Source organism: Fusarium coffeatum (assembly GCF_003316985.1).
Source record: "Fusarium coffeatum strain FIESC_28 chromosome Unknown BRIP53273_contig_276, whole genome shotgun sequence".
Lineage (NCBI taxonomy): Eukaryota > Fungi > Ascomycota > Sordariomycetes > Hypocreales > Nectriaceae > Fusarium > Fusarium coffeatum.
In genome coordinates, this window is record NW_022158067.1 from 1 (window position 1) to 22449 (window position 22449).

At 48.8% G+C, this 22449-nt stretch overlaps 5 protein-coding genes across 5 annotated transcripts; 3 read left to right on the forward strand and 2 right to left on the reverse strand.

The window, feature by feature from the left end:
- Positions 1–1147: 1147 nt before the first annotated feature.
- Positions 1148–2093, reverse strand: FIESC28_09990 (uncharacterized protein; the record flags this gene model as incomplete). Its single annotated transcript, XM_031164125.1, has 2 exons — positions 1148–1473; positions 1529–2093. The coding sequence occupies 2 exons, from the start codon at positions 2091–2093 to the stop codon at positions 1148–1150; spliced, it is 891 nt and encodes a 296-aa protein (XP_031011801.1).
- Positions 2094–5275: 3182 nt separating this feature from the next.
- On the forward strand, positions 5276–7271 carry FIESC28_09991 (uncharacterized protein; the record flags this gene model as incomplete). The annotated part of the gene is made up of 5 exons (XM_031164126.1): positions 5276–5501; positions 6039–6449; positions 6500–6860; positions 6909–7166; positions 7223–7271. The coding sequence occupies 5 exons, from the start codon at positions 5276–5278 to the stop codon at positions 7269–7271; spliced, it is 1305 nt and encodes a 434-aa protein (XP_031011802.1).
- A 7055-nt stretch (positions 7272–14326) lies between these two features.
- Positions 14327–16438, forward strand: FIESC28_09992 (uncharacterized protein; the record flags this gene model as incomplete). The annotated part of the gene is made up of 2 exons (XM_031164127.1): positions 14327–14702; positions 14760–16438. 2 exons carry the CDS (start codon positions 14327–14329, stop codon positions 16436–16438), a joined length of 2055 nt encoding a protein of 684 aa, XP_031011803.1.
- Positions 16439–18567: 2129 nt separating this feature from the next.
- FIESC28_09993 (uncharacterized protein) lies at positions 18568–19677 on the reverse strand (the record flags this gene model as incomplete). Its single annotated transcript, XM_031164128.1, has 2 exons — positions 18568–19209; positions 19276–19677. The coding sequence occupies 2 exons, from the start codon at positions 19675–19677 to the stop codon at positions 18568–18570; spliced, it is 1044 nt and encodes a 347-aa protein (XP_031011804.1).
- A 719-nt stretch (positions 19678–20396) lies between these two features.
- Positions 20397–22117, forward strand: FIESC28_09994 (uncharacterized protein; the record flags this gene model as incomplete). The annotated part of the gene is made up of 3 exons (XM_031164129.1): positions 20397–20987; positions 21044–21672; positions 21721–22117. The coding sequence occupies 3 exons, from the start codon at positions 20397–20399 to the stop codon at positions 22115–22117; spliced, it is 1617 nt and encodes a 538-aa protein (XP_031011805.1).
- Between the last annotated feature and the right edge of the window lie 332 nt (positions 22118–22449).

Below are 22449 nucleotides of genomic sequence, written 5' to 3' on the forward strand. Positions count from 1 at the left end.
TTTTTTTTTTTTTTTTTGTTTGTTTTTATTATACGCCTCAGCTCCATCGAGAAAAACGCAACGACACGACAAAGGTCACAGTCACTTTGGACTATTCTCAGACTCAACGTCTTTAATTATTCCGTTCCCAACAAACCCCGTACATACACATTGAACGATCAAACAGAAGTAGCCTATCTTTGGTAATACCGCATTGGAATCAGGGATCATATTCTGGTGCCTTTTCAGCATATAATCGACTTTCCGTTGTTGCCAGCCCTGTTGATAACCCTTCCGGGTGTAGGGACACCACAGGGCAAAGCTTGTATCAACGGATTGGAATATTAAAGAAGGCCGAAGCCCATCTTTGGGAGGGCGATTTGGGAATAAGTAATGGAAGGGCCGGTAGCGGGTGAGGAGGTAGATGGACAGAACCAAGGCATTGCATAAGCCAAGCAAGTCTTTGTTTTTCCCCATCGATTATCGGAGCGCCCTCCTAGATGTTTGCGTGGGTATGTCATGAAAAAAAAGTCGGATGGAGGCAGCAAACGGGAGGGGCTACGATAAGCATTGTTTTCTTGGTGGGATTACACAAGTAAATTAGACTATGGATGGTTGTTTCTTTTCTGGTTAATCTGTTCATTGCGAGAAGTCATGGAATGTCAGCAGGAAACTTGTCCATAAGGCTTGCGTGTGTTCTGTTGGAAACATACATAGATACTCAACAGTGGTAGGAAAGAGACCAGTGATGAAATACATTGAGACGTTCTATTTTGACCTTTGGCCGCTCTATACCTTCTTATTCAGCATGCTTGTGAATGAAGTCCTGTGTCTATAGACGTCCGTTCATTGACATGTGCCCAAGTAATGGGAGTCGATTGAGTTAAGAACATGAGCCCTGACTGATAATTTGCTTAGGGCCCTATTTCGACCCTATGATGGAACTTTATATCACACAGCTATTAAAATACGTGAAGAGAACAGAGAAGTGCAGGCTTAGTATTTGTGGTAGAGGACCATGGTTATCATTGCTGTATCGGATTTTGTAAACCCAACGGAGGTTTCAGGAAATCTTCAATCTAAGCCCTAAACTCCTACATATATATACATTGTGTTAGTCAATGAGGACCTATTGTGAATGTTTCATCTATCTCCGTGTCCAGAAGACTTAGTACACCAGCAGAACTGCAGCTAACATGGACATACCCAGCGCCATGGGTGCATGAACCGCTGCTCTTGTACCAGTATTGGGATCCTCACTTCCTTCTGTGATGTTCCTTGTACGTAAGCACAATAGTGTAGGCTGCAAGATATCATCTGAGCTCCAAGAAAACGAATTACGTCGGCCCCAGTTGATCATAACCGTATAAACACTACGAATCGCCTCACTATAAGCTTCCTCCTCGGTCTGCACGCGTTCGCTGTCTCCTACCAGCAGCGGACGCCCACTGAACATAGTGCTGCCGTTGAATATACTGCTGAAATTTCCACTGACTGTATCAAGGTTAAGATGGTATTACGAGAACAGATTCTGAAAGACTAGACTTACTGGTGCCACTAGGTACGTCGCCTGACTCCCCATACCACTTCTTGCATACTTCAGGGATGGAAGGGACAGTGGTACATCTCTCGCCATCGAAGTGAAAGCCAGCTGCTGAAGCTTTAATGGCATCAATACATTCATCCGAAAGAAACGAGCTACAGTCTCCATCGTCGTGTTGAGCATCGCTAGTAGCCCCGGAAGTTAGGATTCCAGGAGTCCAGACTGCCATGCAGGCCTGCCACTCGGTAGAGTTGGACTCTGGCATCTTCATCCCATCCGGAGCTTTGATACTGATGTCGGTACCTGGGTACGGGACGCTCCCTTCTTCGGGGTCGTCGGTGATGTTGGCTACTCGAATGGTAGCCGACCAGCCACTGACAGTCTTGTTGGGTGGGAAGCTTTCCGAGACATTGTAGGCGTCGAAATAGTATATTCCTGTTGCGTTGGCATCCTCGAAGCGAGCCTGCCATTCTGTCGTAGAGAAGTCGCCAGGAGACCCGTCGAAGCCCCAACCGCCACGAAATGCGACGGCCGAGGAAGCCAAGGCTGTCAGGGAAAAGACTTTCTTCATGCTGAAGTGCGACAACAAAAGATAAGAGTTGAGTAGTATCACGATTAAGTGCTGAACTGATCAATGACCTTTTGGGGAGCCCTCAAAGCCTTGTTATATAGGCGACATTGACATCTTGATCAACACCTGTCAGTCTGTGTCTCCAGGAGGATATTCACTGCCAAGGCTTGGCACCAAGACACTATCCAAGTTGATTTGATCACTCAGAAGGCCAGGTGCCCCGCTGGTGCTACATCCGCATCCTTCGTGTCTGGGCCAAGTTGGGCTGAATGAGATGCCGCCCGCTGCTGAAAGCTGTTGGTGCACCTTGGATATATTGTGACGTGAACCATTGGCATAACAGGGATGTATTATTCCGATTTCGTCATCCCGCATACCAAGCATAAGAATTTAAGTATTCTTTTTCTTCTGTCCGTTCCTTTATATATCTTGGTAGTGGAGGTTGACTTCTTCTATGGACTACCGACCATGGTAGAGATGCGTCTTTGGTCCTGCAGCGGACGAGGATCTAGAGCGTCCATCTACAACCTAACAAAGGATATATTATCCTCTTAGCTACCTATTCAACTTGTATTGCCGCAACTTCTGTATAATAACCGATGGAGGCATACTTTACAAAGTTCAACGTTGCCTATAGTCGGACGAGAGAGACACAGCTACAAAATCCCATCTCATTCTCCACGACAGTAGTAAGATGTTCTGTCTGACACCGTTTTGGGGCCAAGAGAGCATGAGATTGCTTTAGTTCGAATTGTGTGGTTGTAAATGAATGTTGATAACAGTCACCTCATCTGATCACTTATACCAAGGCTGACTCCTGTTTCTTTGGTGGTAGTGATCCGGCGATTACTAGATCCAAAAAGCAAGCACATGGATATCATGATTGGTGCTATAGAGCGCTTACATACTGTACTGTCCAAACTGTTAGATTGGTGTGCACAATGGTTTCAAGGGTATTGAAATATGGATGTTGTTTGTGAAGCCGTGACCAGTGATCAACTCTGGTGAAGGCCCAATGGCTATTGAGTGCATGCATGCATGGGTCAGCTCAAGCGGCCCCACCTTGGATATGTAGGTAAACAAACCACTACCAATGTCAATCACCCATCAGGTACAATACAATACAGCACCATTCAGCGTACAAGCACTTTGAAGATTCCAGAGCTGAAGACCACTTCTTATTCAATTCTCGTCCTCAGTCTTTTCTAACTAAGGCGCAACCTATTCTCTCGCGCTATTTACCAAGCTTAGCTAATGCCCAGTCGTAACAACGCACCAAATCCTACCGCTACGTCTTTATATCGTCCATAAACACCCAGGCAAGGGATTAGATAGACTTACTATGGCTACACGCAACGTGACCGGTGCTCATGTGCGACAGAGCATGGTGTCGAGTGGGAGCGCTGTCAAAACCAGGCAACTTGTGAGTTTCCCATTGCCTTGTTCTGAAGTATCTTGTTTCCGGTTATAGCTTTGCCGTGTACTTAAATCCCATCATTTCTTCTAACATCTGCGTCCTCTTAATAGGCACAACTCAACTCACAGCTTGCTCAACTATCATCCAATCTTTCCGATACTGAAAATTTATTACGCATGACGAGCGTCCAGGCGGAAGCCATGCGGGGACTGGGCAGCTGGCACGGCGGATTGTAAGTATTGCTCAATATTGTCCACTCGAGGAGAACACATTAGCTTACAGAAGACAGGTTCATGGCGGCAAGTAAGGTTTTAGGGGAGGAGAGTGTCAAAGAAGCCGGGCAGCCAGGAAAATAAGCACTGGAGTGCTGATCACACAGGATAGCAACGAAATGTTTATTAACGGAAGGAAGAGAAGATACAGCGTGGGCCGTGTTCTATCAACAGTCCCGGTTCTCTCTAATAGTTTTAACTGCAACAGTTGGGCTGTTCGTTGGTTGGCGTGAGCGCCAACTCAGCTATTGTATGACAGCGGTCATGCCCGGCTATGCTGCAACATACCTTCACATACAAATGATCCCAGACATACAGTGCTTTTGATGACCGTATGATATTGTTCTTCTGGCAGATGAGGATCAAGCGTGACCCGTGAGTAGAGTGATTTCTCAACCACGCACTTCTCATGGAGTGTTCGGTGCGGACCTGTGTGTTTGGCCGTTAAGACCACTTCTGCTTTCATCTCATGGGCCTGGCGTTTGAACTGGTGTCTCATTCGGCGTCGTCTGTGTTGTAGATTTGTATTCCCTGATTTCGTTGCTGCTTTCTTCTGTGCCTTCTTGCCGATCCAACTTGCGCAGAGTTTTCCTCTTTTGTCTCGGGGCACTGACAGGGTATCTCTTAACATTGCCGCAGGTTCTGCACTCGATGGTCAGGACGTCGGCCCAGGATTTTCTGCCTCCTCTGCTAGCATTCTCCACGGATGATGTGCAGGTGTCACCGTCAATCTGCAGAGTATTGCAAAACTTGCACATAGTTTGTTTCATCGCCGGGCTTTGTCGAATTTGCGCTTTCTGTGTTACAGCACGCAAGTCTGCCACGGCTTGTCGAGACATGTTCAGTAGCGCTTTCTGTTCGTTCTTTGTTGGCGCAGGAACACTGTTGCCTTGGTCTACGGTTGAGAATTTCGATAGACCATCTTGCCCGACTGAAGATTGCTGCTTAGCAAGATATGAAGCTGCTTGGTAGAGATATGATGCTCTGGAGTATATGATGCGGTTCTGGACGCTCTTATTCTCTTTTCCTTTCGCCATCAAATTTTCTCTAGACTCGATGTCTTGGACGGCCAGAATGATGGTTCAGGTTGAAGCTACAGTTCAGTTCATATGTTAGTGCATCCTGTAGATTTAGCACTGTGTTGAGCTGACTCACGTGATACGGTGCGCACGGGCCTCCTAGCCAGCAGCGACCTTGCACTGCTCCTGCCTCTTTCTAGCACCTCCCTTCTCAGCCTCAACAAAGACTCCTTCAAGTCACTCTTGGAACGAGACTGGGTTCGATTCATCTCCTTCCTCCTCACACTTCTCGAAATTGCTTCATCCATCGTTTTTTCCTATTCCAGCGGCACATCTACGCCACTTTCAACTTTCCACGGCGACGCGACTCGGTTCGTAACCGCGTCAGACTCGTCATCACAGCTCCGCTGCAAAGAACAGCTTCAGCGACAGCTTCCGCATCAACAATCTAACAGCTCGTGAATCACAACCAGCATGTCTCACGAGGAAGATCTCATTGATTACTCCGACGAGGAGATCGGTGGCAACGATACCGCCGCGACCACCTCCAACGGCAAGAAGGGCGAGCTCGCCGCCGGTAACAATGTCGACAAGAAGGGCAGCTACGTCGGTATTCATTCGACCGGTTTCCGCGATTTCCTCCTCAAGGCCGAGTTGCTCCGCGCTATTGCCGACTGCGGTTTCGAGCATCCATCGGAGGGTCAGTCCTGATATTCTAATACCCTAAGTCATCATATCCCCTTCCTTCAAGCGTCCGTCCATCTCGCAAGCAAAACCAAATGGCCAATTCTTTCCGCAATCGTTATCATCGTCGTCGTCAGAGGTGGTTCAGGATAGATTTTGAGGTGGTCCGAGCATCCGGGCGGAATAAGCCCACGGTTGAGAGACGTGGCTCTCCGCAGAACCGCAACTTCGTTGTCAGACTTATCTCGCGAAAGCGGATAAGACATTATTTGTTGTTGCGGGCGGATTTCTGGCGAAAAAGCCAGGGCGAAACGAGGAAAACTTCAAAGAACATCGAGGAGCTCTTGATACTTCTCTGCCACGGTTGCTTGCGCAATCATTTGGCTTTCAAAAGTTGACCTTCGGGTTGCTATCACGCCCTTCTGTATCACCACGTCGGTGGAAAGTGCGAGAAATCATTATGGCTAAGCTGCGACGATGGACGGACATTTGACATTACACCCGTCGTTCGTTTGCTTCTTAGAACCCGCTCTAACATCGATTCGATCGACAGTCCAACAAACCTGTATCCCCCAGGCCCTCCTCGGTGGTGACATTATCTGCCAGGCCAAGTCCGGTCTAGGAAAGACTGCTGTCTTTGTTCTTGCTACCCTACAGCAAGTCGAACCAGTGAACGGGGAGGTCTCTGTGGTCGTTATGTGCCACACTCGTGAGCTCGCCTACCAGATTCGCGACGAGTACAACCGTTTCAGCAAGTACATGCCTGACATCAAGACCGGCGTCTTCTATGGCGGTACCCCCATCAAGACCGATATGGAGACCCTTAAGAACAAGGAGACTTGCCCTCACATCATCGTCGGTACTCCCGGTCGTCTTAAGGCTCTTGTTCGTGACAAGGCTCTGCGTCTTGGTAGCGTCCGTATCTTCGTGCTGGACGAGTGTGACAAGATGCTTGACCAGCCTGGTGAGTTCTGCTTCCAAATTTTCCCCAACAATAGATACTAATCAAACCAGACATGCGCACCGATGTCCAGGACGTCTTCCGTGCTACCCCTCAGCAGAAGCAGGTCATGATGTTTTCGGCCACCCTCTCCGAGGAGGTTAAGCCCATCTGCCGAAAGTTCATGCAGAATCCCACTGAGCACTACGTCGATGAGGACACCAAGCTCACTCTTCACGGCCTTCAGCAGTACTACATCAAGCTAGAAGAGAAGGAGAAGAACCGTAAGCTCAACGAACTCTTGGACGATCTCCAGTTCAACCAGGTCATCATCTTTGTGCGCAGCACTGTCCGCGCTACTGAGCTTGACAAGCTCCTGCGAGAGTGCAACTTTCCTTCGATCGCTGTTCACTCCGGTGTCAGTCAGGAAGAACGGTAAGTGACCGATCTGATAAGTGTCTAATAATGTCTAATATCACATAGTATCCGCCGTTACAAGGAGTTCAAGGAGTTCAAGAAGAGAATCTGTGTTGCCACAGATGTTTTCGGACGAGGTATCGATATCGAGCGTATTAACCTGGCGATCAATTACGATCTATCCAACGATGCTAGCTCCTACCTTCACCGAGTGGGTCGTGCTGGACGATTCGGTACCAAGGGTCTGGCCATCTCATTCGTCAGCACCGACCAAGACCAGGAGGTGCTCAAGGAGATCGAGAAGCGATTTGAGGTCGCTCTTCCGTAAGTCAAACTGCCATATATTTGTGTCGTTTCCGTCGACTAATGTCCCTTGATAGTGAATTCCCTAAGGAGGGTGTCGATGCCAGCACTTACATGGCTTCCTAAAGTGTCTGACACAGCGGTGATGGTCATCACCACGACAAGAGCCAACTCCTTTCGCTGCTACAGGCCGATATTAAGAAGCTGGGAAATTGGAATTGAGATATTAAGCCAGCGAAGGGCAAAAGTTGCAACCGTTTTAGTCTTGGTCACTTGTATTGATTATGTATTCAAGATTCGTACTACACTTTGGTGTATTCACTGTTTGACAAGTATGTGACGTATCCGCCAACTCCCGGGCCTTGAACCATTCGCGTAGTGTCAACAATACATCGATGGACCTGCCCGTATTACCCTCGATGTCTTGTTCTGTGTCTGATGATGCTGTTCACGGCTGATCTGCCGGGCTGCTATCGCAATATTGCAAGTCACTGAGTGACGAATAAGATGAGTTCGGAAAATTCCTCCTGTCATCCGAAATGCGATGCTCTCGTCAGCCCGAGTAATACTCTGGTTAATAGTATGCATCGTTGGTGGCGTGTTTGTCCCTGACATGGAGTCAACCTTCTGCTTTGCAAGTGCTTATGTTGCCCAGGCTATTCCAAGGCAGATGAGTTGCTCAGCTCAAGACACTAAACGTAAGCTTCCGAGGTGACTGGCGTTTGCTTATGTATTTGCCTGAATGGTATGGTTCATATCGAACGTGCACTCGCCGGGATCATGACATGGAATCAACGATCGTGGCAAGACTGCCGATTGTGTGAGTGAAAGGCTGTCGTTGGACATGAGTATGTCACATCGATGGCCTTCTACGTCTGACTACTTCAGACACGGCTGTATCGTTGGTGCGTGACTGTTCTGTCCCTGTTTTCTTTGTTTCTCTGTCTGTGTTGGAGAGGACATAGTACCCAGAAGGTTCTAGCATTCATACTTGATTCAGCCTTTCATGATCATCTTTTTTTGGTGCAAAGCCTCTCCACCTGATCAACACTTGGAGTTGCCTGACAGGGTGACATCCCCTCCTTTGAATATTCACTCTTTCAGGGAACCTTCAACATGTTTCTGAAGAGCCTTCTGTGTCTTTTACCGTGGAGTATCTCAGTATACCCGCTGTTCCCCATGACTTCTCGAACGGTGCCTAATTTGACAAGGTTTTGTTTTACACTTCACGATTCGGTACGGCGATGACGATTATCTGAGCAATTACAGTAGGCAAAAGGCAAGATCTGATTTGATTCGATGCCCGCTTCATGTGGCAGGAATATGAGAGCCAGGATGATGCATGTGCAAGGCATGAACAGGGTTAGGCAACCACGTTTTCGTAGGTGGGCAGATGTCCTAAGATCTGACGGTGAAGAGGTCGAGAGCCAGGGTAGGGATAGAGATCCATCTGGATGGAACTTTGGAACCCGGAAGGCCATCTCGGATAAGATAGCTGCAGTTTAATCAAGTTCGTTGCTGGACTGTCTGTACAGTAGTTCTGACAAACCCTACATACGTAAGCAAGTGGTTGGCGAAACACGGCATAGAGAATCGTAACCTCGTACCGCATGACGAACTACCAGGGAGAGAAACCTATGTACAGTAACATAACCTTGTGAGAGCGGTCGGGGCACCGAAGCAGCCGGCCGGGGTCCGGAATGTGGGGGCAGCTTGGCAAAGGGTTCACCGGAAGTTCGAGTAAGGCTCGAACATAATGGATCCAATACAACTCGTGGGTGACAACGCACTCGGTTAAGCAGTATGTAAATGGATGAATGATTGGTAGCTCTCGTGAGTTGTTTCGACTCTCCCAGGTCCCGTGAGAAGCAGCAATGCGGTGCGTCATAAGGTCCCTCAATGAACTCTATGCTCAGCCATTCACTCGTAGCTGAGGTCAAGGTGGGCGGTGCAACAGGCAACCTAGCAGCGAAGATGGACAACACCGCCTTACACAAGAATAGAAATTATTTGCACATAGCATAACGCTGTAATGTAGTAGGTAGTTCTGGCGATCAGAATACCCTACTATCACTGGAGAACCTAAGCGGTGTTGTGACAGCTATTGTGTTTATCTAGGGTAGGCTGGCGAAGTCGTACTTGCTGTGACTCAGATCTCAACTGTAGTCGTGTCCCAATCCATATCTGGTTCTATTCTATACGTTACTCTGAATATGTGAGCTTGCGCTCCAGAGGGGCCCGTGGTAGAACAACATGCTGCGCTTGACCTTAACCCATATATTGCGACAAGCTCAAGCGCGGACGTGAAAAAAACAATAGTATTCCACTGACTCATCCAACATTTGTATGAACCAACCGGAGTACACGCTCTCAAGCGGGGTTTCGGCTACGGAAGTAACACCATCAGCGCACAAAGAAGGTCGAGAAAGATACATCTACATCAAATATATTGGCCTTTTGCTTAAAGACACAGATTGCTGCGTTGATAGAGGGAGACTGAACAACCCTCAAGCTATCATATCGTACACGCGGACAAGAGCATGAACTGGCAGGTTACTTGGAAACGCTGCGAGTCACACCCAGGTCTGTTAAGGGTCTGCCAGTTGACCGGGGCCCCATCTCTAAGCCGAAATAAATGGTCACGGCTGAGGTAATGGTTTGTACAGGCTGGACGATGCGTAATGAGACGGAACAGCACAACAGGCTACATACAGTAGTACATGGTAGCGGAGGTTGGTACGGCGGACCATAGCGAAAGATACATGCAGTCAAGCACAAAGAAATTGGACTCTGTTAAGGGGCTGGAAACTGGAAGCGCTGCCGCCACAGATGGTGGGCGCACGAGCCAGATGAAGGAGTGTCTATCATGTCTACGAAATTGAGATGCGTGATGAAGAAAGCGCTCATGTTTCACCATCAATCAAATATAGATGCCTACAGCACGGAGGGCAAAAGTGGAAGAGACCAAGCTCAGGCAGAAGACAACAGAGTGTTCGCACATCGTGCACAACTAAGAGAAACAGTGTGTGTAAGTAAGCATAGTGGGACCAAAGTCATGATGGCGCCTGTAATATTGTTATTCTCATGACACCAGGCTGAAGAGGGATTATTCATCATCACACAAGTGCGACGAGAATCGTTTGTTGATCTGGCAAACTATGAAGAAGAGACACTATAGAGGAAGTTTGTGTATTTGTTGAGGATCAAGCCCAACCAAGTAAAGTCATGTTCAGTATTGACCCAGTGAGCAAGGGATCAAAATATTACAGCCACAAAGATTCAGTGAAAGCGAGTGTGTAATGAGCAGTAACGGGTAACTAATAGCATCATCTCAAATGTAAACAGACTTGATGCTCTTAGACAGACATTGTCTATGCTCAAGGCTACCACAAAGGCATAAAATATGCGCATGACTGCAGCACTCGATACACCTTTAAAGCCTGAAGGCATTTGAGACGCAACACTGTTTATGTGTTGATTATTAGACGGGCCGGATCGGAACCGTTGAATTGCAGTGAGGTCATTGTGGGACGCCTGTAATATACTGTAGACATTAGATTAAGATCATTCGAGGGAGAAATGGTGACATTTTCCAGGTATGTCTCTGAGGTGATGAGAGTGTTGAATGGCTTGTGAGGGAAAATCACAGCACAGTGTAGCGGCATCAGTTTGGAAAGTGCCTGATAATTTCTTACAAGCTTCCGTAAATACCTCGAAAACTCTAACGAGACCAGTACGATGCAACTTAATAAGGGGGTTGTGGTGTTATTGGAGAGAGGTTGAGCGAGTCACTGTCTGATACTATGTACGAGTCTACGACAAAACTAAACCCCCAAAAAGCCATTCCATCATATCCACATAGTTCAAGACCATTGGATGGTCGGATATTAGTGTGAAGCATCATTGGATGGTTTGTTTGTACATACTGTACTGTACTGTCAGTACAGGGCGAGGAGAGGTGAGTGACAGTGAGGTTTCAAAATGCTGAGACGACACAAAGCCAGTAAGACGTGGGCGATCATGTACGGAGCCAACACCGGCCATAATAAGGATCTTCTTCTGAGTTATCATGAACATGTTGTCATGTTCGAAATCCACGAAACGATGGCGGACAAGGTGAAGGTGGAGGTGGAGAATTGAACAATGCACTACACTACCAAAGAGCTGAAAAAGAGTCATCGTACATCAGCAGCCAAGTTTTGGAGGGCTATGCTGACCCCGAAATGGTCAAGTCTGGAGAATAGTACCAGTTGAAGTTTCTTTCTCTGGCAGTTTGTTACTGGGTTTTGTTGTGCATGAAGCTCTCAGTGCTTTCAGGGTTGCACCAGAGCTTAGAGTCTCAAACTTTTACGATCTATATCATCCATCTTAAACCAGATCACGCACCAAACCCTGCCTCGAGCATCAGCTATTATGGGTAAGCCAGGAGCAACGAGCAACCTGGAAGCAAGGAGCTGATTATGAGAACCTAAAACGAGCCCACGAGGGCGGCTTCATCTCAAGAACAGACAACTCACAGTGAAGCCAGAAAGGGTTGGGTGGGTGACCAGGGTGATCGGGACGGCAGGGATACGCGAGATGCACGAACCAAGCCAGGTTTGGGTTGGCGTTCCAGTAACAGTAGCCAGCGGCCAGCCAAGTGAGGTGTTCAACGATGAGTCGAACGGAGTTGTTGGTCATCGTCACTCATTTCACTCATCCGTTCAGGAAAACACCAGTTTCATTCATGATGCATGCATAGTATGAATGAATCCAAGGCAGTTCATCTTCAGCACGAAAGCCTCCAGTATAGAAAAAGCTCCTTCAAGACTTTCATATCTGCCTAGGTACTGTATTCATTCAAGTCTGTCAGGCTCCTGATGCGTTAATCACGCATAATTTGACTCAACCTTATCCATTCCCTCACCGTAATCTACAGCACAGAGCAGAACAAAACAGAACAGAAGAACAGCAAAGCAAGTCACTCTTGGATGCCTTGAGGCCTTGATAGAGGTCAGGTTGGGAAGTGGAAGGGCAAAGGAAGGTGGAGGTGGAGGCGGCCTGGAAAGGGTGGAGGGGAGGGGAGGGGAGGGGGAGGGACAGGAAGAAACACGCGCTGTCGAGATTGGAGAACCAATAGGGAGATGCCAAAAGGCAGACACGCTTCAAGGTCCATCGAGGAGGGCCACAACCTTGTACAGAATGCGCGATCTAGACACGGTATCGCACGGAGCTTGAAAAGAGGGGCAACACGTAGTCCAGTGGGAGACAGCAGCGCGAGATCCAGCAGTTCACTGACTGGTTAAGCTTCCTACAAGGGTTCGACAAGACAGTGTGATTAGATGGTGCGTTTACTGTAATTAGGTACAGTACCTCGCGTCCTGGGCACTCTTTGCAGCGCGCCGTAGGTACCTGCGTTCAACTCGTCTCTCGTCGTGGTCTTGCTCACGCTGTCGCTGTCCAAAGCATTCAAAACTATGCCATAGCCCGCCACTGCCATCTCCCGCCTTTTCCCCCTCCCCCCATCGAACAGACATCGTCGCCATCATGTTCGATTTCACCCTTTAAATCCGTCCCAAGCGACTCACTGAAGTCTGCTCTGGATCGTGTACATCTCCACTCTCCACGGCGTCTTGTCTTGAACTTTCTTGAACTTTGTTGTTTTCACCTTGGTAATATCCCTTCCCTGAACAAAAAGAACAAATCAACCACGACCCTCAGTCAGGCCGCAGCGGCATTCACTTGCACCTTGCGACTTTTGGCTTAAAAAAAAAAAAAAGCAGACTCATTCTCTTTGCCGCCCGACGGTGCAAAGAGTCACAGTTTGAACTCTCCTACCGATTCCCACCACAGCGCAGCACTGCCTGGGTCCAGTCCAGCCCAGTCCAGCCCAGCCAAGCCGAGACGAGCCCAAGCCCGAAGGTACCAACCTTGCCTCCCCCCGGCCTTTGCCCGCCCGTCCTTGGCCTTGAACCAGAAAGATCGCCTTCTCAGTGAGGTGACTTTACGGAAAAGTGTCCTGTCCTTTCTACTTGAGTGACTCTTCGTGTCAGTCAGTCAATCAGTCTACCAGTCTCCGGACTTCGCTGTATTGCTCACTTACTCCCCCATCATTCTCACTCATACTTCCTTCTTATCATCAACATTACCCATCTCCTTACCGTCTGATTCATTTCCTTTTTCACGTTTCTTCTATCTATATTACACTTTTACTATATACGAATTCTATTTCCGTCAACGTTGTTGTACCTACTACACCCTACCATCTGTATACACTTTCATTGTCACTGTTTCCCCTGTCAGTCCAGGCTACAGCCCGCTATTAGCTCCTTCGCCACACTCACTCACTCACTGTGTGTGCCTGTGACGAACCGGTTGTTAGTCATCCTTGCTTTGCCTCGCACTGCAATTGCACGCACCAAATCAGGCACAGGCTACCGCCGCGCACACACTCTCTCACGCTCTCTCCGAGATCGCCAACTGGCTACCACCTGCCACACGCCCCCGCCGACGTTGCTCGGGCTCGCCACCGTGCAAAACGAGAAGAGTCACATCCCACCACGCCAGGCTGTCACTCACCTCAACGCCTCACGCCTCGCCCCTTAGGCCACTTTAAACAAGAGTCACCCTCTTTCGGTCATCTAATAAATCCTCCCATCACCTCTTTCAGGTCGTCTCATCACCTTTCAGCCACACCTTCAAATCTCGCCAAACGTTGTACCTTGCATATCAACTCGACAGAACAACACCGGCTTGATCCCCGTCACTAATCTTCGATCTCGACCTCCGACTTCCGACCCCGAACCCCATCTACTATCCGCTCACCCGCTCCGATGGTAGCCTTGTTCTAAGACTACCATTCGCTTCTAACCTCAACTTCGAGATTTGAAGCATTGTCGCAATGCCTGTTGAAAAAACACATCTTATTTCAGTCGCCGTCTCCGCCTCGTCTTCCGGTCTTATCGCTTGTGTTTCTGAGTCGCTTCTTGGCTTCCTTGTCTAGACGCCCCTTGTAATCACACCTACGGATTTACTTTGAAACAGCACTTACACGCTGTTACGAAGTATAGCTACTCGATCTCGACCCCGCGAACTACTGCCGGTAAACCACGATTTGATTGGTTGACATAGCCCTTGACGGCGACTGGATAATCATCCTGGCTTGAATATAGTATTCGGGCCTGTTACAACTACCACCCAAGATGAAGTGCGACGCGATTATTTCGCCCGCCTCTATACACACCACTCGATATGCTCCCTACAACACATCTTTAGCTTCTTCCGCCTCAAGCTCCCTCTCCTCTGTTTGGTCCGACACCACCTCTCAGACCTCCGACGATACCTCTATTTCCACCCTCTCTTGCGACTCCGATTCTTGCGATTCTTATTTTTCGAGAAAGGCTGCTATCGTTGAGAGCGCTGTCAACTTTCGATGCCGCGCTCAAAAGACACAGACGGACACGCTCCCTACCGAGCTGCGCCAAAATCCTCGAAGAACATCTGGTGCACGCGCTGCATGCCCTCCTGCTCTGGTCCGACAGTCTGAGCGAAAAGTCAACTTTGTCGATAGCCTCGTCGGTATGTTTTGACCGGATCTTGATTTACTGTTCAATCGCTTAACGTTTAACCCTCTAGATTCGTCGACACAGATTGTTGAAGCCATTTGGCCTCTGTCATCTGTCGCCTGTCGAAATGTGTCCTCAGACAACCCCGTCCTGCCATTGCGCAACTTCATCCAGGAAACCTTGCGCCGCTCGCGGACAAGCTACTCGACTCTCCAGGTTGCTCTGTATTACTTGATTCTCATCAAGCCTCATGTGCCCAAACACAATTTCACAATGGAACAGCCCGTGGACCGACATGCTGACCGCGCACTTCAGTGCGGCCGTCGCATGTTTCTGGCTGCTCTGATCCTTGCCTCCAAGTATCTTCAGGACAGAAATTATTCTGCGCGCGCCTGGAGCAAGATCTCGGGACTCAGAACTGAAGAGATTAACCAGAACGAAATTGCTTTCCTGCTTGCCGTCAACTGGAAGATGCACATTGCCGATGAGGTCTTCCAGCGATGGACCGATATCGTTCTCAAGTACACACCACCGCCGTCTGGTCCCTCCTCCCCTGGGGGAGTTGCTCAGACTGTATCTCAACAGGTCTTGGACTGGAAACGCATTATTTTGGGCCTCAACCCTGAGTTGACCAACCTCGCAACCTTAATTCCTGCTGCTCCCGTCATGCCTCGGTCAAGTGACCTCTGCGCATTATCGCCTCGCAGCATTCTCAACCTTCCCCAAGAAGCCCAGCCTACAACTGGTTACGAGTCGGCTGAGGCCACCCCTACTCCTAAGTCGTACAACACTCCCATGGTTATGGAGCCTGTGCATATAGGATATACTTCTGGCCGTTTGGCTCCTGCTTTGGGAAAGCTGCCAACTCCCCGACTTACTCCTCAGAGCACTGGACTCTGCACTCCTGCCGCGAGTGCCGCCTCCCACATGCTCAGCAAGAGTTCTATGGGTCTGGCCATGGCTCAGGCCAGCAACACGGCAACTGCCCAGTATCTCGATCGTCTTCCTTCGTCCATGACCTCGTCACCACAGAACTACTGCCCTGTTCGCCGATCTTCTCTTGCCAACTCAGTGTCCACTGCCTCCTCACCCGAATCAATGATATCGGATACCTCGCGCTCCTCGCGCTCATCCTCCATTTCTTCGACTTCAACGCTTGCTAGCGCGACCCTTGGCCCTTCCAGGCTGGGTGTTCCGTCGCGATTCCGAGCGCAGAAGCTTTGCAATGAGAGACTGAGCCAGAAGCCGACCGTCTCTTCGGTTCCCGAGAATTATGATGTGCACTGCTACACTTCGTCCCCTGAAGCTTGCGCCGGCCCGGCTGGCAAGCTTGGCGATCTGTCGTTGGATACTCCGTTGGCGAGAAGACAGCAGGAGCTTGATGACATGGCTCGTGATTCTGACGCCGCCCGCGCTCTGCAGGAACTTCAGAATTACCGTGCTACGGCCCCTAGAAGTGGCACAAAGCGAAGTCGAACTGCTTCTATGGACAACTGCCTCCAGGAGAACGTTCGCGAGATGCTTGGTGGTCGCTACTCTACTCAGCGACCTGCCTGGCCTGATACGTTGGTTCGGACTCGGGGCATTACTTCCGAGTCGAACCTCCAGGTCCCCGTCCGACCCAGCCTGCCCGGCACTGGCAAACGCGTTTGCTGTTCTGCTGAGGCAGCACAGGGCTACGAATTCTCGTCTGTCCATCCTGCACTTGGTATCAGGGGACCTGGTATGTGGGAGGGTATCTTGAACTAAACCCATTACAAGTCGTTGGTCACACTTCCTCCTTGACCAACTTGATACCCTGTCGAATACCGACAAACTATATCCATCACTACAATGCGAAGAATTAATGTCGAATCAATAACATTTTCTATGTCAACTATTGAACTGGGTTGCTGGCAAGCAAGGAGTCTTTTGCTAAAAGGCCTTTGATACCACAGATTTTGGCGAATTGGGTAATGTGCCGAGGAAGTACTCTGCTCTTCGTCAAGACTGGGCCGAAAAGCGTGTTCATTTGCGTGCATCTCTAGGATTGGACATCGGGGAAAGGGAGCGGGTGGCGAACGTCATTTTCTGTTATGGGATGTAAGAGACGATCTGCAAATCTTGTATGACTAAGACGTCGCTGCATTTTGATTTACTTGTACATGCTGTTTTTCAAAGCGTTGCTTGGTGGCAAGGAGAATGGATAGTATAAGGGGAGTAATAGGTTTCATTTTCTATCTAAACCGAGCAGGGAAACGCCACCGATGGACAACAACTCGCGTCCAACATGGTATCCGTGAGGCAGCGGGGGATTCGCATCAAAGCGAGTCCAATCTGCCTTTCTTTTGCAACCAAGACAACTGAAGCACAAAATAGTGTCCTTGAGGACACAGCCAAAGTTTGATTCCACTCGACCTCGTCAAAGGCAGACTTTTGAAACTTCGATGGCAAATAACCAGTCGATTTCGGAAACGGATTCGAGCAGCGAAGCCTCAAACATGAGCTGCATTGACGAGAGCGATAACGCTATGGCGAAATCTAATAGCTAGCTTGAAACAGTCCTCGCGATAGTGGACTCGTGGCAGTCATTTCTGATCCCTTATGGAGCCAATTCATGGTTAGGAAAAAGACGCACGAGCAAAGCAAGACAAGCACCAAATTTAAAAAAAGAAGCTTTACGCTGGAACACTTAATCATTCTCGTTTACGCTGACTTCTTTACATGCAACTGAAGCGAATACCTTCACCCTAAGTGACTACGTGATACGCCAGAACCGAAGTTGAGCATATCACCTTAAACCACGAGTCCAAACCCATGACAAACCCGACCTGTGTTGTGTCCAACAAAAGTTTCTTCACGAGATACAATCGTGTGATATGATGCATAACCGGACAATATGCATAGTACACACCTCCGCAAAAAGGCCTTCCTTTTTCGGAAATACCAGGAGAGGTCTACAAAATCAAGGCCGTGAAATCCCGTTATCGCGTGGTTCGCTGGGTAGGTATGGTGTGCTCACGGTGTGTGAGTCATCCTTCTCTCCCTCTGACCCCCGTCCGCTTGGCGCAAACTTGACAGGATGATAGCTTAATCCCTCTTGAAATCTTTGTTCCGGGAAGTCGGAAACTATTTTCATTGGGTAACGAATGGCAAGGTCACCAAGCTGTGTGTGTGGGCTTTGGGAAAGCTCAAGTCCTGGTTGGTGTTGCTTTGTGAACATCGTGAAGATGAATGGTGCTGTGGCAGGATGTTGGTCTGGGTGTAGATGAAGGAATTTTGAATGGTAAGCGAGAACAGAGGTGAGTCAAAGGACTAGGATCTCTTCATTCATGATACTGGCGTCTGTAAGAGTTGCAGTACTGCCCCAGCTGCATGTGGCCTTGCTAAAGGGGTTCCTCTGTTATGCTGAGGCACACAATGCTCGCACTCCATAAAAACATTACTTAGATCTTGCATGATGTTATTAAAAAGCTACCCACTGCCTACCGTAGGCAGAAGTCTATAAGAAAGAAGAATAGTATACCTCTAATCGTTATGAGTATTGTTTCTTGTCTGTACATAAGATGTGACATACTGTAAATAGGAGGCCTGAGCTACCAGACGGTCATTCATGCAAGTAATGTGATACATGATGAGCCATGACGATTCAGAATGAACTTCCACGAAGGCATCCGTACTCATCACTCACCCCTAGGAGTAGACTGAGCTCTTGAAAATCCTTGAGCTGTTCGTGATCCTTTGTTCTGTGCTCGGATCCTTTTGATAGGACCGGCGAGCTGAATTCGGTAGGCCGAGAGAGAGAGTGTGTGCTTATTTCTCATGTATCAACCCATAACGACAGTAGAGACGAAGTGACTAATTGAAGGGCGACAACAGGGCACCCGGCATCACTTTGGTCAGCCTGGGGCATCAAACCCATCGTGGAACATTCCGATCCTGCTGTGGACTTCCCGAAGAATCTCTTTGGCGACAATACCATCTCCGCCCCATTTTAGCCGCTGGTCGATTCGGCGCCTCTCTTCCCGGGCAACGTCCCGGGGCAAGCCACGACAGAGCGAAGTGAGGTCAAACAGATTCGTGATGAGAACGCTCGGCTCAGAAGCATCGATGAATGCATTTCGAAGACAATCCACCTGCAACTCCCAAGATGCTTCACTTTCCTCAACCCCGTATACTCTTCCAGCTCGCCGGAGCCAAAATAGAAGTCGCAATCCCTTCTCATCCCATGGCCCGGTGATGAGGGTTGTGGGTATGCGTACTCTTGGGTGAATATCACATCCACCCCATTCCCCGACCTTCTCAAACGGTTTCCAGGATAGAATCTCCTTATAATCAGCTTCGAAGCATTCTTTGGACTTGAAGTGTCCGACACCGCCTTCGAACTGGTGGTCATGACTATACATGAAGGGGTCACCTTCTGCGTCCAACCGGGGAAGATAATGGCCGTAATGACGGTTCCTGGCATAAGTGTCTGCCCAAGCCTGTTGCGCTTGGACGATAAAGTCAGCACTGATCCATGGCAGATCTAATATCGTCGACTATAAATAATATCATGTTAGGTATCTTGCGTGAAAACCGCAGCAAATTCGAAGGTGCCACCGTACCTGAAGCTGCCGATCACCGCTTACATCACTCTTGTCCTTCTCCGCGCTGGTCGAAATATTTCCAAATGATTGATCCCAGGTCTCGTGAAAAGCCCAAATAAGGAATCTTATGAGAGTCGCACGTCCAGATAACTTGGCGCCCATGAGCAATGAGGCGCCAGGCAAAGCGACGTTGGCGCTGTAAAGGAATATGCTCTCGAGAATCTCTGCGGGAAGAGCTTGAAGAGTTGGTCTCCATCGTGTTGCCCGGGAAGCGAGAACATTGGATAGCGAGCGTCTCATCTTTTTGAGAGGACGGATGTCGTGGGTGCCAGGCGTAGATGCTGAAATGGCTAGAGGCAATGGCTTGTTTATAGATGGATATTTTCGCTTGCCCCGAATGCGAATGGGTGTGAGACCCATCGTATGAAGCTTACGGCCTGGTTGGAGAAGTTATGTTCTCTCGAAAAATGCGACTCCTGCGACGAGTATGCAGAGATAAGCCTTCACGCCAAGTCAATAGCAATGGGTCTGAGGCTCATACAGATGTGCAGAAATAACGTAGCTTTCAGTGCCTAGCACAGTCATGCCTCGACAAGTCCCACTTTGTCGTATGAAGACCCATTGACGTCGTTATTGAGAGTGCGTGCGTGAGGTGTCTTTGGCAAAGCTTGGATCCAATGTTTTGGTAGAGGGGAAAGTTTATACCTAGGTAATTAATTGGTGAGTGAGTGAGGATATGAAATGGATGCTAACTTTGATGAGTAAAGTTTCAGGTATTGAGCAAAGATTCATGTATAAAAAAATCTATATGCAAGATTCTAGGTCTATGTATACTGATATCCTAAATATTCTATCGGAATTCTTCATAGTAGCTATAAACCATATGCACGTTTGCGTTCCATACCCAGATATCTTATTATTGATATCGAGTCTGGTGTTCCCCGAGATCCGCCGCAGCGCAGCGCAGAACCGGGCTCTTGGGCCTGATGACTAAGGCATTTTTTTGTGACATCGACTTTTCCTAGGGTACCTACTATATCGTCAACGATTGATAAGAGCTTATTATTACCTACCTAATTTCCTTGAGTGGTCTCGAATCAAAGCCAAGTCCAATGCCGGCGTAATATCAATACTTAGTGATGCAGTCAACTCTGTGTCTTCCGGTCCCGTCCCGAAGCCTTTTACGATTCCTTCGGTATCAGTCCAAGAGGGCCTTCGCGAGCGCAAATCATGGTCGAGACACAATAACTACTCCAGCTTTATGCTGCCGCGCTCGATCATTGACCACTCTGGCGACACGAAAGCAATCCTTAGCATTGACTACGATATGCGAAAGACGAGTCACAAGACTAGAACCATCACCACTCTTCGACACAGACCCTGTTACTCCAAGGTTTCAAAACCGAAACCAACCTTGGACACCACAAAGCTGCTTCAGCACGAGCCGCAATGCGCGTGGTTTCTGGAGAGGCCGGAATTCGAACTCAAGTTACACGCCGACATGGAATAGCTTTTTCAGGTTCGCAGGAAAGAAGGACGACAAGGCTCTGAAGCCAGACGACCTCCCAAACCATGACGAGTATGGCGACAACTCGTCTATTTTCAATAATCGACGAACACTTGCAGCCAAGGCGGCATCCGAACCCCGCCTGCGTTGCACGGAAGTTGACGAGAATGGAAGAGTGATTCTTGTCGACGGGGAGTTCAAGAAGACTGAGCTCATTGCCAAGGTATGGACGAATATACCAGCTTGCATCCTACAATACTGACAATGCTTGTCTTCTAGTTTGGCCTGCTGCCCCGGGATTTGCGAAAAATCGATTCTTCCAACCTACCTCACATCCTCATTCGCCCTTCGGCCATCTTGCTCAATTTGCTTCATCTCAAAGTGTTAATCAAACATGACCGAGTCCTCCTCTTCGATATCTACGGTTCCAAGACGTCATATCCCCAATCGGCCTTCATGTACGACTTGCAAGGAAAGCTGCAACAAAAGAATGCTCCGGGATCAGCCTCTCTTCCCTACGAGTTCCGTGCGCTAGAAGCAGTGCTGACTTCGGTAACGTCCGAGCTTGAGGCTGACTTTGAGGCGGTACGTGAGCCCGTCATGCACATTCTCAGCGAACTTGAAGACGACATTGATAGACACAAGCTGCGCATGCTTCTTATCTTGTCTAAACGAGTGAGCACTTTCGAACAGAAGGCCAAGCTCGTCAGAGATGCAATTGAGGATCTCCTTGAAGCTGATGACGATCTTGCCGACATGTATTTGACTGAGAAGACCCATGACTTGTATCGAGGAGAGGATGACCATACGGAGGTCGAAATGCTCTTGGAGTCATACCACAAACTGACGGACGAAATTGTGCAAGAAGCCGGCAACCTTGTCTCTGGCATCCGAAACACGGAAGAAATGTAAGGTTACCCTTGACTTAGTACTGATCATATGGCTGACACTCGCAGCGTTCGTGCTATTCTAGATGCCAATCGTAACGCTCTCATGTTGCTCGACCTCAAGTTCAGCGTTGGGACCTTGGGCTTGGCAATGGGAACATTTTTGGCTGGCCTCTACGGCATGAACCTGGAAAACTTTATCGAGGAGACCAACTGGGGCTTCGCTGGCGTCACCGGAGTTTCAGTCGTCTTCTCGCTTATCGTGTGCTGGTACGGCCTTACCAAGCTCCGCCGTGTACAGCGTATCAAGATGATGGACGACGAGCGACCGGCGATCGCCCGCGGACAGGCCTATTTCCCCGATGATCGATCAGCGTTGGGACTTCTTGATAACAGGAACCGCGAGATGCTACGTCGAATCAACATGCAGAAGGCCGTATCTCAGCAGAAGAAGAAGTGGCTGTGATGAGCTGTTGACACATGTACAAACACGTGTTGAAGCATGAGCATTTCCAACAATAGATTTGGATGTCCCTGACTTTTCCGTGGCACAACAAGCCACCTGTACTGTATGAACTAGAGCATTTTCTGGAAACTACATAGATACCTACTTATCTCAATGAGGCTGGAGTTGAAGCGAAAGATACCCAAATACGGACAGCAGACACATCATGACAGGCATCATCCATCGTGCAATTCTAGAGCTTAATGCTACCCAAGAATGACGGCCAACGAAATTGCCTCTGTTGAATCCTGTGAGCATCCTGTTTTCTCTCCGATGTCCAGCTTCGGGGTTGA